This window comes from Ranitomeya imitator, chromosome 2 (assembly GCF_032444005.1).
Source record: "Ranitomeya imitator isolate aRanImi1 chromosome 2, aRanImi1.pri, whole genome shotgun sequence".
NCBI lineage: Eukaryota > Metazoa > Chordata > Amphibia > Anura > Dendrobatidae > Ranitomeya > Ranitomeya imitator.
The window spans coordinates 636,991,773-637,006,719 of record NC_091283.1 but is presented as its reverse complement, the minus strand read 5'-3'; the positions used below and the strand labels follow the sequence as shown (position 1 = coordinate 637,006,719).

The 14,947-nt window shown below is 45.7% G+C and overlaps 1 protein-coding gene across 1 annotated transcript in view; it reads right to left on the bottom strand.

Annotated features, from left to right (window-relative positions):
- Positions 1–576: 576 nt before the first annotated feature.
- LOC138667658 (centromere protein Q-like) overlaps positions 577–14,947 on the bottom strand; it is a 175,832-nt gene continuing 161,461 nt past the window's right edge. Inside the window, exon 9 of the mRNA XM_069755783.1 lies at positions 577–802. Coding sequence (XP_069611884.1) covers positions 674–802 — 129 coding nt within the window. The 3' untranslated portion in view covers positions 577–673. The remainder of the gene's footprint in view (positions 803–14,947) is intronic.

Below are 14,947 nucleotides of genomic sequence, written 5' to 3'. Positions count from 1 at the left end.
TCTTTTTATATTTTCATAAATGGGGTGTTTCTGAATGCAGTGATACCAAATTTGCATTTTTGATGCTGTTTTATTTTAAATGTGACAAAAGGGGGGTGATTTGAACTTTCATATTTTAATTTTTTTATTATATTTTTAAAAACATTTTTCTTTTTACTTGTTTCAATTGTCTCTTGAGAGTGGAGCAGCATGTGACCAGACATGTCCATCAGCCTTCTGCAAAAATAAAACTCCTCATGTAGGAAAGCCACTATCAACTGGAGGAAGCTGATAGACAGCTGTGGTCACATGCTCCTCCATCCACAGGCATTTTATGGACAAAAGTACTAGTTAGTTTGTGACAAAAGAGCTGCTGTGTGGTGCCTCAGTCTGAAAACAGACTGGAGCAGTTGGGGAACAGGGACAGGGGAGTAGTTTTGTTTTTAGAATGTCCGTGTGTATATAGAAGCTGTGTGGAGCATAATACTGTGAGTGGGGGCTGTCGGAAGCCGGACACTGAGTAGGGGCATAACCATTGTATGACCCGATTAATTTAATTCAAAAAGCAACAAAATGAAAAAATATTTTTTAATATAAATAGAAAAAGTAACAGTGCAATCTGAATATATTTTCTATTGCAGGCTATATGTGAGATGCAGCCAAAAGAAAGACAGATGTCCCCTCCTCAAACAGGTCACAAGGCGGAGGTCTCAGCATAAGACATCTGGAGAAGATCCAGTGCATTTTTATAGATTGGATTTGAATGAACCTGAGAGATTGCCTTCAGAAGTAGCTTCGGGTTTTTCAGCTTTTTTGCCATATCCTGGTGAGAAAAGAGCAGATTATCTGTAGAGAAACTAAAAACTTTTAAGCAAAATGAAACAATAAAACTGTGCGTCTACCACTCCTCTAATATATTACTTGTTTGTCATACTGTATGTTTCATGCAAATGTACCAAACATATGCCCATAGAAGGGCAGAATAGGTACAGATAATCGCGTTATCGCAGGGTTAGGCAAGAGATTTCGGGGCCACCATTATACATCACAGGCACTGTGACGTTATGGTGGTACGCAAATGAAGACTGGCGGCAGAGTTTTCTTCCAGGCACTGCACGCCCCAGAGCCTGAAAAAAATCCTTTGCATAAAGAAATAAAAAACGATTTTTCACCAACAAGACCGTAGATATGAGGCATTAAGATATGACAAGTTTAACATTTCTAACACTTGTATGCCCATATTAATAGGCGATATATGTCCCAGGGGGTGACACATTTCCTTTAACTCTTCAATGACCAAGCTAAATTTTACAATTCTGACCAGTGTCACTTATAACTGTCAGTTATAACTCTGGAACGCTTTAACATATCCCACCGATTTGGAGATTGTTTTAGTGACATATTACACTTCATGATAGTTGTAAAATTTATTCGATATGAAAAAAAACAAAAAAACAGAAATTTGGGGAAAATTTTAAACATTTAGCAACTTTCAAACTTTTAATTTTTATGACCTTAAAATCAGAGAGTTATGTCACAGAAAATAGCTAATAAATAACATTTCCCAAGTCTACAAGAGCAAAAAATTTTAAACAATTTTTTTTCTAGGAAGTTAGAAGGGTTAAAAGTAGACCATCGATTTCTACTTTTTCCAGCAGTATCGTTTCTCCTTGCGGAGAGTGACATGATAAGCATGTCGAGGTGAGGAGACTTAAAGCCGCAATGCTCCTCTGGGAAATGAGTTCTAGTCCTCTTCCTCTCTGAAGAGACAATTTGCATATTTCCCAGAGGAGCATTGCGGCTTTAAGTCTCCTGACCTCGACATGCTTATGTCACTCTCCGCAAGGAGAAACGATACTTCTTGGATCCTGGTCAGAAGCCTCTCAATCAGCCAAACCAGATCTCCACTTTGCACTGGCGAGGGGCAGTACCCCGAAACACAGTGTCTGCAAATTGAGATTCTGGTTTGGCTATTATCCTAAGTCATGTGACAAGGCTCGTTAAAGGGTCGACATTGACTGTTAGGATTGCTACTTCCAATAGGTGGCACTAGAGTTCTAGGTCTCTTCCTCTCTGAAGAGACAATTTGCATACTTTTTCCAGCAAAATTTACAAAACTTTTTTTTTTTTTTTTTTAGGGACGACATCACATTTGAAGTGATTTTGAGTGGTCAATATGAAAGAAAGTAGCCAAAAAAGTGGCACTATTCTAAAAACGACACCCCATAAGGTGCTCAAAACCACATTCAAGAAGTTTATTAACCCTTAAGGTGCTTCCTAGAAACTGAAAAAATGTGTAAGGAAAAAAATGAAAATTTTTCACAAAAATTTTACTTTAGCTCTAAATTTTATATGGGTCACAGGAGAAAATGGACCCTAAAGTATATTGTGCAATTTCTCCTGAGTAAGCAGATACTCCATATGTGGGGGAAAACCACTGTTTGGGCATACGGTAGGGCTCAGAAGGGAAGGAGGACCATTTGACTTTTTATTTTTTTTTTAAACAAAAATGGCTGGAATTAAGAGCAGATGGCATGTCGTGTTTGGAGAGCCCCTCATGTGCCTAAACAGTGTAAATCCCCCCCAAGTGACCATTTTGGAAACTAAACCCCTTACGGAACTTATCTAGGTGGGTCATGAGCACCTGGAACCCCCAGGTGCTTCGCAGAAGTTTACAACATACAGCTATGAAAAAAAATTACATTTTACCCACAAAAATGCAGTTTTAGACAATTTTTTTTATTTTTCACAAGGGTAATCTTAGAAAATGTACAACAAATTCTGAAGTCCATTTTCTCCTGAGTACGCAGATCCAACAAATGTGGGGCAATACTACTATTTGAGCGGATGCCACATCTTGTGTGGAGAGCCCTTGATGTGCCTATAAAGTGGAAATGCCCCACAAGTCACCCCATTTTAGATAGTAGACTCAAGGATTTTATCCAGGGGTGTAGTGAATGTTTTGAACCCACAGGTACTACACAGAATTTGATATCATTAGGTCATCATATTGAAAATTTTAATTTTTTTTTTGCTGTTTTAGCTCCAAATTTGTAATTTTCATAACGGATAATAGGAAAAAACGAACCCCATAATTTGTTGTGCAATTTGTCCTGAATGTGACTATACCTCAAATTTGGTTAAAAACTTCTGCTGGGGCACATGGCAGGGCTAGAAAAGGAAAAAGTGCTATTTGCATGGGATAAATTGTGAATGTTATGTCGTATTTGAAGAGCCCCTGACAGCAGAAACCCCCAACAAGTGACCCCATTTTGGAAACTAGACCCCTCAAGCAATTCATCTAGGGGTGTAGTGCCTCATATAATTTTATAACATTGAGACATGTAAATATATTTTAGTGGTAAAAATGTAATTTTTGTATTTGCTTCAAATTTATCAGGTACAAAAGGGTTAACAGATGATACTAGACCCCACAATTTCTTGCGTAATTTCTCCCAAACGCGGTGCTGTCCCATATGTTATCAGAAATTACTATTAGGGCTCCTTCTCACTTGCGAGAAATACGTGCGAGTCTCACATGTTAAAACCAAGCTCTGGCGCCGACACTCCAGAGCGGAGTGTGCAGCTCCATGTAGTTGGAGCACCCCTAGACACAGGGCCACGCGTTTCGGTACCGGGCCTCTCTGGTTCGGTTCTGAGGCGGTCACGGTGGCTAGACCCCGTCCGCGACCCTGCTAAGGGGCGTCCAATGAAAGTAGTATTGCAGTCTGTCAAGGGTTCGTGACGCCACCTGTGGTGTTCAGTCAGGGTGACCGACGCTGCTGTGGGGTCCGCTGGTGTGATGGAATGGCAGCTGGATGGTGTACCTTCCCACAGGTGGATGGTGTACCTTCCCAGTTTGGTGGATGGTGATGGTGTGAGGTGCAGGCAATAACGAGGACACAAGGTTGCAGTCTCTTTACCTTTTTACTGAAGGCTTCAATATACTCAGTCCAGAGCACGTTCAACCGGGCTATCAGAGACCGGCCGGTCCGATGGGCACATCCAGAGTTTCCCTCGCAGATGGAAATCGTTGCCTACCAATAGCGCCTGTGTGTTGTAGTCCTACCCTGCTGAGCATTCGGAATAGTCCTCACAACTGCTGTTTTCCTTCGTTCGTTCTCTACAGCTTTCTCTCTCTCTCTCGTTCTTTGGTTCCAGATGTTGCTAGTTTCTAACGTCCCCCAGGTATGTTAGGCTAGGACGCCACCCGTGTGACGGGAAGGCTTGGAGGTCTTCCGGGACCCTAGAGACGCCCCTCTCCCAATGCTGCCCCCTATGTCTTCGTAGGTGTAGAAGGTAGACAGCCAACCTATAATCAACTGTCCAGCGGAATTTGAAGTAAGGCCTGAAGTCAGTTACTCCTACGGTTATCCGGCCACCGACTACGCGCCTCAGTAAGATGTTGCCTTCCTCTCTCGGCACGACTCTTACTGGCTCTCCTTTGTGCTGATCTGCCACGGGATGTTGCCTGGTTCCAACCCAGTCAGCTTCTCACTAACTTCCTCCCCAGCCCCTAGTTTTACCAGTGTGAGGAGTGGCCCAATAAATAAAGCCTTTTTCTCCCCCTAGTGGCCGGAGTGTGAAGTGTAATGTGTTCTAGTGATACCTGGTCAGGAGAACTCCTTAGTGCCATCAGACATACCGCTGCTCCCCTTAGTGGCAGAGCGCTATACTGCAACGACCAGGTCTCTGGGGCGCTGCACTCCCCCCCGGTTAAATCCAGTACTCCTGGACTGGGAAGAAGAACAACAATATAATGCAGTGAAAGACATACAAAATTTTTGAATGCTAAGAACAAGTAAATAGAAAAGGTGCTTCCCTTTATGGGAGGTGAGGACACAAACGTTGCAAACAATAACAAGATTAAATATTTTTAAATAACATTTAGATTATAAATAACCTTTAGTACCCAGCCGGGTATTCTACTTAAGTGCAAATTTTAAACAAATAACTAACTCTTCCTTTAAGGGCGTGTTCGCTGAACCCACAAAAGGCATACTATAAAATGCTACATAACTCGTTTCTTTCCATTCTAACTTCCCCAATGCAGCACCGCCTAGCTCCTTGGCTGGGCCTACTGCCATTGTGCCGACCATCTTTCTATATCTCTCAGGAGGACTCTCTCTCTAACCCCTACAGGCTCACTCTCAAGCTTTCCTGTCCTCAGTCTCCATCAACACTATCAAACTTCCTAAATTTCAACATTATTAACGTTTCAACTTTTTATTGCAACATTCAGGTAACATTCCCTTTAAGAGGGACCCAAGTCTTTAAGAGGTAGTGCAGATTCTTTCTCTGTCTGCAAGTCCACTGAAAGCAAGAGCTTCTGCGTCATGTCCAGAAGCATTATCTTCGCAAAGTCTTCTTTCACTTGTAAAACCAGTAGGGAGCACCTTTAAAGAAGGTGCAAACTATCCACAAAAACAATTTTGAATCATTCACCGTCCATGATCCGGCAGTCTTTAAAACAATGATGAACTTGGTGCAACAGTAGAAAAAGAAATGGAAAACAATAGGGATCCCAGGTAAACAAAGGGACCCCTTTAAGAAATAACCCTGGTCGGGTTTAAAGTAGCAGCAACAGCAGGAAACAGTTAACTATTTACATCTGTCGGGGTTTCAAGGTTTGTTACTGTAAGTCAGGGGGTAGCACCGATCGGAGTAGCCCAGCTGCATACTGGCGGCTACCAGGTGCCACATAAGGGGCTCCCTCACTCCAGAAGAGGGTCTTATGGCTTTGCATATCTCTTTTCTCATCCGATGCGGTATCAATGTCACTAATCGGTTCTTCAGGCATCATCTGGGTTCGAATGTCAATTTTGGTAGTAGGTTCAGTAGCGGCAATAATGCCCACTGTGGCAGAAGTATTAGGATTTGTCAGTTCAGAGTTAGTCTCAGTCATGGCAGCAGGTGGCGCTGCTACGAAGCTTATCAACAGGTCTTCTGTCACTGGGGCAGGGTCGTTCTTCATACCTGCTTCAGATGCGGTGCCTCCGATGCCGGCCTGCTCCGTCTCCGCTGGGATCTGGAACGCTGACTGCGGGGCCTTGCGCTGTGGCATCGTCATCTCTGTTTGCAGTATCTCGCTTTTCGGCACGGCCTTGCTTTCTGGCTTCGGAGCGCTGGAACTTCTTTCTTGCTTCGGACCAGACGAGGCTGCCGACAGACGTCTGGTGAGGCCCCCGGTGACGATCTCCTTCCACCCGGCCTCAGTGCTCAGCTGCGTCTGCCAGAGTCGGTCGCTGAGCTCATCCACTCCAGCCTGTAGGAAGTCGGGGCTCATGGGTGACGCCTGCCCGCGGTATCTCTCTGAATAGCTGGGGGAGTCCTCTGCTCCGACCCCACGCTCCGATCCCGATCCCTGTCGGCTGGCCATGATGGCATCTCCCACGTGGTTCAGTCCTCCCTCCTTGTCCTTTTCCCGCTCTCTCCTTCGTGGGCGGTTTCGTTTTCTTTGTCTCCGCCCTCCACTGCGGATCAGGAGGCGGATCTCAGCTGCTGACGGACACGTCCTCAAGATACAGAAATATTTAGACTGGGCGGCCATTATCTTTCGCGCTCTTCAGTTCTTTCACGCCCACTTCCACGCCCTTCTTCTTCTCCTACGCTCCTCGTGGCGCGGCAATGGCGGCGGTTTTGGCGGGAATCATGCGGCAGATAGCAATACACAGTCTTTGCAATAAATCACAGTCCAACACGTTTCAATCACAATTCCAAGGCACACATGACCCAATTCTTCAGGCTTAAGTACGATCCTGTTCGTGACGCCAAGATGGAGCGCCCCCAGACACAGGGCCACGCGTTTCGGTACCGGGCCTCTCTGGTTCGGTTCTGAGGCGGTCACGGTGGCTAGACCCGGTCCGCGACCCTGCTAAGGGGCGTCCAATGAAAGTAGTATTGCAGTCTGTCAGGGGTTCGTGACGCCACCTGTGGTGTTCGGTCAGGGTGACCGACGCTGCTGTGGGGTCCGCTGGGGTGATGGAATAGCAGCTGGATGGTGTACCTTCCCACAGGTGAAGTATATCCCCAGGGCTTCCCAGTTTGGTGGATGGTGATGGTGTGAGGTGCAGGCAATAACGAGGACACAAGGTTGCAGTCTCTTTACCTTTTTACTGAAGGCTTCAATATACTCAGTCCAGAGCACGTTCAACCGGGCTATCAGAGACCGGCCGGTCCGATGGGCACATCCAGAGTTTCCCTCGCAGATGGAAATCGTTGCCTACCAATAGCGCCTGTGTGTTGTAGTCCTACCCTGCTGAGCATTCGGAATAGTCCTCACAACTGCTGTTCTCCTTCGTTCGTTCTCTACAGCTTTCTCTCTCTCTCTCGTTCTTTGGTTCCAGATGTTGCTAGTTTCTAACGTCCCCCAGGAATGTTAGGCTAGGACGCCACCCGTATGACGGGAAGGCTTGGAGGTCTTCTGGGACCCTAGAGACGCCCCTCTCCCAATGTTGCCCCCTATGTCTTCGTAGGTGTAGAAGGTAGACAGCCAACCTATAATCAACTGTCCAGCGGAATTTGAAGTAAGGCCTGAAGTCAGTTACTCCTACGGTGATCCGGCCACCGACTACGCGCCTCAGTAAGATGTTGCCTTCCTCTCTCGGCACGACTCTTACTGGCTCTCCTTTGTGCTGATCTCGTTAACACGTTTCCACAATATCCTTCCCTTCGTGTCTCTTTCTTAGGATACCGCCGCAGGGTGTGCAGGCGCGGTTCCGTTACGTTCTGTTCTGTTCACTAGGCACCTGCCAGGTTCCCACGCCTGACAGGGACCCCCCTGTGCCTTCTTCCTGCAACACCCCCTGCCACGGGATGTTGCCTGGTTCCAACCCACTCAGCTTCTCACTAACTTCCTCCCCAGCCCCTAGTTTTACCAGTGTGAGGAGTGGCCCAATAAATAAAGCCTTTTTCTCCCCCTAGTGGCCGGAGTGTGAAGTGTAATGTGTTCTAGTGATACCTGGTCAGGAGAACTCCTTAGTGCCATCAGACGTACCGCTGCTCCCCTTAGTGGCAGAGCGCTATACTGCAACGACCAGGTCTCTGGGGCGCTGCATATTGCTATGCAGCTGCACGCTCCGCTCTGGAGTGCCGGTGCCAGAGCGTGATTTTAACTCGCACGTATTTCTCGCAAGTGAGAAGGAGCCCTTAGTCCACACATCAGGGCTGAGAAAGAAGGAACGCTATATGGCTTTTGGAGCACAAATTTTGCTAGAATAGTTTGCAGGCGACATTTGTGGAGCACCGAAGGTGCCAAAATAGCAGAAAAACATTGTAGAAACTGCATCTCTCAATTAATTCATCTGCGGCTGCAGTAACTATTTTTTAAAATCCATGAAAGGTACTGTTTCTGGAGAATTGCAAATCTGTCAGTCTAGTACCCATATATTGTGTCATACATTGTGAAACGCACCTGTAAATTAAGTGCAATGTCCATTACAATAATGCTAAACATGTGGCTGCTTACTGTAGTTTACGCATAGTGGGGCATTTTAATTTGGGAGCGCAGAATGTTATGAACTGGTGGTTTAGGAGCAACATGGGACGAGCTCTGAAGGGGGTGGCACCTGTACTGACCGCAGTTCCTAAGCTTAACACAACACTAGAAGTAGCCGTGGAATGTTCCTGTCACTCCCTAGACATCTCGTCACAGCCGGAGAACTAACTACCCCTAAAGATAGAAACAGGAAAGCTATCTTGCCTCAGAGAAAATCCCCAAAGGATAGACAGCCCCCCACAAATAATGACTGAGTGGAGAGGGAAATGACATAAGTAGAATGAAACCAAGATGTAGCAAAAGGAGGCCAGTCTAGCTAGATAGATAGAACAGGACAGAATACTGTGCGGTCAGTATTAAAAAAACTAGAAAAATCCACCACAGAGTTTACAAAAATCTCCACACCTGACTAAAGGTGTGGAGCGTAAATCTGCTTCCCAGAGCTTCCAGCTTAACTGAATAAATCCATACTGACAAGCTGGACAAAAAAAACATAGAATGTACAGAACAATTAAGTCCACAGCATGTGGACAGAAAAGAGCAAAGCAAGGACTTATCTTTGCTGAACTGGTCAGGATATCAGGGAAATCCAAGCAGAGATGTGAATCCAACCAGGAACCATTGACAAGTGGCACTGGCTGAAGGAAAGAGCCAGGCATAAATAGCCAAGCAGAAAGACAATCAGTGGAAGCAGCTGCAGACTGCTAAATCCAAGGAGCAGCCATTCCACTTAAAACCACTGAAGGGAGCCCAAGAGCAGAAGTCACAAAAGTGCCACTTAGAACCACCGGAGGGAGCCCAAGAGCGGAATTCACAACAGTACCCCCCTTGAGGAGGGGTCACAGAACCCTCACCAGAGCCCCCAGGCCGATCAGGACGAGCCAAGTGAAAAGCACGAACCAAAATCGGCGGCATGGACATCGGAGGCAACAACCCAAGAATTATCCTCCTGGCCATAACCCTTCCACTTGACAAGATACTGAAGCCTCCGCCTCGAAAAACGAGAATCCAAAATTTTCTCAACCTCATATTCCAACTCTCCCTCAACCAACATCGGGGCAGGAGGATCAACCGAGGGAACAACGGGCACCACATTTCTCTGTAACAAAGATCTATGGAAAACATTATGAATGGCAAAAGAGGCTGGAAGGGCCAAACGAAAAGACACCGGATTGATAATTTCAGAAATCTTATAAGGACCAATAAACCGAGGCTTAAACTTAGGAGTAGAAACCTTCATAGGAACATGACGAGAAGACAACCAAACCAAATCCCCCACACGAAGCCGGGGACCAACACACCGACGGCGGTTAGCAAAACGTTGATCCTTTTCCTGAGACAACGTCAAATTGTCTACCACATGAGCCCAAATCTGCTGTAACCTGTCCACCACAGAATCCACACCAGGACAATCAGAAGGCTCAACCTGCCCCGAAGAAAAAAGAGGATGAAAACCAAAATTACAAAAGAAAGGTGAAACCAAAGTAGCCGAACTAGCCCTATTATTAAGGGCAAACTCGGCCAACGGCAAGAAAGCCACCCAATCATCCTGATCAGCAGACACAAAGCATCTCAAATAGGTTTCCAAGGTCTGATTAGTTCGCTCAGTTTGGCCATTTGTCTGAGGATGAAACGCCGAAGAAAAAGACAAATCAATGCCCATCCTAGCACAAAAGGCCCGCCAAAACCTAGAAACAAACTGGGAACCTCTGTCAGACACAATATTCTCCGGAATGCCATGCAAACGAACCACATGCTTTAAAAACAATGGAACCAAATCTGAGGAGGAAGGCAACTTAGGCAAAGGTACCAGATGGACCATTTTAGAGAACTGGTCACAAACCACCCAGATAACAGACATTTTCTGGGAAACAGGAAGATCCAAAATAAAATCCATGGAAATATGCATCCAGGGCCTCTCGGGGACCGGCAAAGGCAAAAGCAACCCACTAGTGCGGGAACAGCAAGGCTTGGCCCGGGCGCAAGTCCCACAGCACTGCACAAAAGCACGCACATCCCGCGACAAGGAAGGCCACCAAAAGGACCTAACAACCAAATATCTGGTACCAAAAATCCCAGGATGATCAGCCAACACTGAACAATGAACATCAGAAATTACCTTACTTGTCCATCTATCAGGAACAAACTGCTTCCCCACTGGACAGCGGTCAGGTCTATCAGCCTGAAATTCCTGAAGCACCCGCCGTAAATCAGGGGAGATGGCAGAAAGAATCACCCCTTCCTTAAGAATGCCAACCGGCTCAAGGACTCCAGGAGAGTCAGACAAATAACTCCTAGAGAGGGCATCAGCCTTAACATTCTTAGATCCCGGAAGATACGAGACCACAAAATCAAAACGGGAGAAAAACAGGGACCATCGAGCCTGTCTAGGGTTCAGCCGCTTGGCCGACTCGAGGTAAATCAGATTCTTATGATCAGTCAAGACCACAACGCGGTGCTTAGCTCCCTCAAGCCAATGTCGCCACTCCTCAAATGCCCACTTCATAGCCAACAACTCACGATTGCCGACGTCATAATTGCGCTCCACAGGCGAAAACTTTCTGGAAAAAAAAAGCACACGGTTTCATCAAAGAACCATCAGAATTCCTCTGAGACAAAACGGCCCCTGCCCCAATCTCAGAAGCATCAACCTCAACCTGAAAAGGAAGAGAAACATCCGGCTGACGCAACACAGGGGCAGAAGTAAATCGGCGTTTAAGCTCCTGAAAGGCCTCAACAGCCGCAGAGGACCAATTCTCCACATCAGCGCCTTTCTTCGTCAAATCAGTAAGGGGCTTAACCACACTGGAAAAGTTGGCAAAGAAACGGCGATAGAAATTAGCAAAGCCCAAAAATTTCTGAAGGCTCTTCACAGATGTGGGTTGAATCCAGTCATGAATGGCTTGGACCTTAACAGGATCCATTTCCATAGACGAGGGAGAAAAAATAAAACCCAAAAAAGAGACCTTCTGAACTCCGAATAGGCCCCTTCACAAATAGAGCATTATCACGAAGGATCTGGAATACCATCCTGACCTGCTTCACATGAGACTCCCAATCATCGGAAAAAATCAAAATATCATCCAAATACACAATCATGAATTTATCAAGATAATTGCGGAAAATATCATGCATGAAGGACTGAAATACAGAAGGAGCATTAGAAAGCCCGAAAGGCATCACAAGATATTCAAAATGGCCTTTGGGCGTATTAAATGCGGTTTTCCATTCGTCACCCTGTTTAATACGAACAAGATTATATGCCCCTCGAAGGTCAATCTTAGTAAACCAACTAGCCCCCTTAATCCGAGCAAACAAATCAGAAAGCAAAGGTAAGGGGTACTGGAATTTGACCGTGATCTTATTAAGAAGACGATAATCTATACAGGGTCTCAAGGAGCCATCCTTCTTAGCAACAAAAAAGAATCGCGCTCCCAATGGTGACGAAGATGGCCGAATATGCCCCTTCTCCAAAGACTCCTTAACATAACTCCGCATGGTGGCATGCTCTGGCACCGACAGATTGAAAAGTCGGCCCTTAGGAAACTTGCAGCCAGGAATCAAGTCAATAGCACAATCACAGTACCTATGTGGAGGAAGGGAACTGGACTTGGGCTCATCAAATACATCCTGGAAATCCGACAAAAACTCAGGGACTTCAGAAGAGGGGGAAGAGGAAATTGACATCAAAGGAACGTCACTATGTACCCCTTGACAACCCCAACTAGTCACAGACATAGTTTTCCAATCCAGCACCGGATTATGTTCCTGTAACCATGGAAAACCCAGTACAACAACATCATGCAGGTTATGCAACACCAGAAAACGGCAATCTTCCTGATGTGCTGGAGCCATGTACATGGTCAGCTGCGTCCAGTACTGAGGTTTATCCTTGGCCAATGGTGTAGCATCAATGCCCCTCAAAGGAATAGGGTTCTGCAAAGGCTGCAAGGAAAAACCACAGCGCCTAGCGAATTCCAAGTCCATTAAGTTCAGGGCAGCGCCTGAATCCACAAATGCCATGACAGAAAAAGACGACAATGAGCAAATCAGGGTCACAGATAAGAGAAATTTAGGCTGTACAGTACTGATGGTAACAGACCTAGCGACCCTTTTAGTACGCTTAGGGCAGTCAGAAATAACATGAGCAGAATCACCACAGTAAAAACACAGCCTATTCTGACATCTGAATCTCTGCCGTTCTGCTCTAGTCAAAATCCTATCACATTGCATAGGTTCAGTACTCTGCTCAGAGGACACTGCCATATGGTGCACAGCTTTGCGCTCGCGCAGATGCCGATCAATCTGAATGGCTAGAGACATAGATTTGCTCAAACCAGCAGGCGTGGGGAACCCCACCATAACATCTTTAAGGGCTTCAGAAAGACCCTTTCTGAAAATTGCTGCCAGAGCATCCTCATTCTATTTAGTGAGCACAGACTACTTTCTAAATTTCTGGCAGTATAATTCTGCCGCTTCCTGACCCTGACACAGGGCCAACAGGGTTTTTTCTGCATGATCCACAGAATTAGGTTCGTCATACAATAATCCGAGCGCTTGAAAAAATGCGTCTACATTCAGCAATGCCGGATCTCCTGATTCAAGGGAGAATGCCCAGTCCTGAGGGTCACCACGCAGCAGAGAGATGACAATTTTAACCTGCTGAATGGGATCACCAGAGGAACGGGGTTTCAAAGCAAAAAACAATTTGCAGTTATTTTTAAAGTTCAAAAACTTGGATCTGTCCCCAAAAAACAAATCAGGAGTAGGAATTTTAGGCTCTAAAGCCGGAGTCTGGACAACATAATCTTGGATACTCTGTACTCTTGCAGTAAGTTGATCCACACGAGAAAACAAACCCTGAACATCCATGCCAGCGCCAAAATCCTGAACCACCCAGAGATTAAGGGGAAAAAAAGAAAACAAACTGCAGAAAAAAAAATGGCTCAAAACTTTTTTTTTTTTTTCCCTCTTGAGATGCATTTAATTCATTGTTGGCCACTTGTACAGTTATGAACTGGTGGTTTAGGAGCAACATGGGACGAGCTCTGAAGGGGGTGGCACATGTACTGACCGCAGTTCCTAAGCTTAACACAACACTAGAAGTAGCCGTGGAATGTTCCTGTCACTCCCTAGACATCTCGTCACAGCCGGAGAACTAACTACCCCTAAAGATAGAAACAGGAAAGCTATCTTGCCTCAGAGAAAATCCCCAAAGGATAGACAGCCCCCCACAAATAATGACTGTGAGTGGAGAGGGAAATGACATACGTAGAATGAAACCAAGATGTAGCAAAAGGAGGCCAGTCTAGCTAGATAGATAGAACAGGACAGAACACTGTGTGGTCAGTATTAAAAAAAAACTAGAAAAATCCACCACAGAGTTTACAAAAATCTCCACTCCTAACTAAAGGTGTGGAGGGTAAATCTGCTTCCCAGAGCTTCCAGCTTAACTGAATAAATCCATACTGACAAGCTGGACAAAAAAAACAGACTGTACAGAACAATTAAGTCCACAGCATGTGGACAGAAAAGAGCAAAGCAAGGACTTATCTTTGCTGAACTGGTCAGGATATCAGGGAAATCCAAGCAGAGATGTGAATCCAACCAGGAACAATTGACAAGTGGCACTGGCTGAAGGAAAGAGCCAGGCATAAATAGCCGAGCAGAAAGACAATCAGTGGAAGCAGCTGCAGACTGCTAAATCCAAGGAGCAGCCATTCCTCTTAACCCCTTAATGACAGCCAATACGACTTTTAACTGACCTGAGATATAAGAGACTTATATCCCCATACAGAGGACAATCCAGCAGCCGTCGACTGGACACTATAGCTGACAACTTGCTGCATCAGCCATGATCAGTTTTTGCACCATCCAAATCTATTTAACCCCTTAGATGCTGCTGTTAGTAGTGACTACATCATTATAAATGGTTAACAGTGTGTGGGGGCTTCCTCTTTATCCCAATTGATGGTCTCAGATCATGATTTTGTGGTCCTGATGTTTGCCATGGCAATTCATGACCTAATAGCGGCTTTAGAGTCTGACGCCTGTAGTAATCTGTTCAGAAGATAGTGACATTTAGGTGGTAAAAATACACTTTTTCATTTCTGTCATGCCACTTTGCATTAATTCCTGAAAAATCACCTGAAGGGTTAACAAACTACCTGACAGCAGTTTCCAATATGTCATGGGGTGCTGTTTGGCTACGTTCACATTTGCGTTGAGCGGGGCTGCGTCGGCGACGCACCGCACAACACAAACAAAAATGCAACAAAACGCACGCTAAAACGCTGCGTTTTGCGATGCATGTGTCCTTTTTTGCCGAAATTGGGACGCAAAAAAAATGCAACTTGCTGCGTTTTCTGCGCCTCACGCTTGCGGGCAAAAAAACGCATGCGTCACAAAACGCAGCACAACGCATGTCCATGCGCCCCCCATGTTAAATATAGGGGCGCATGACGCATGTGT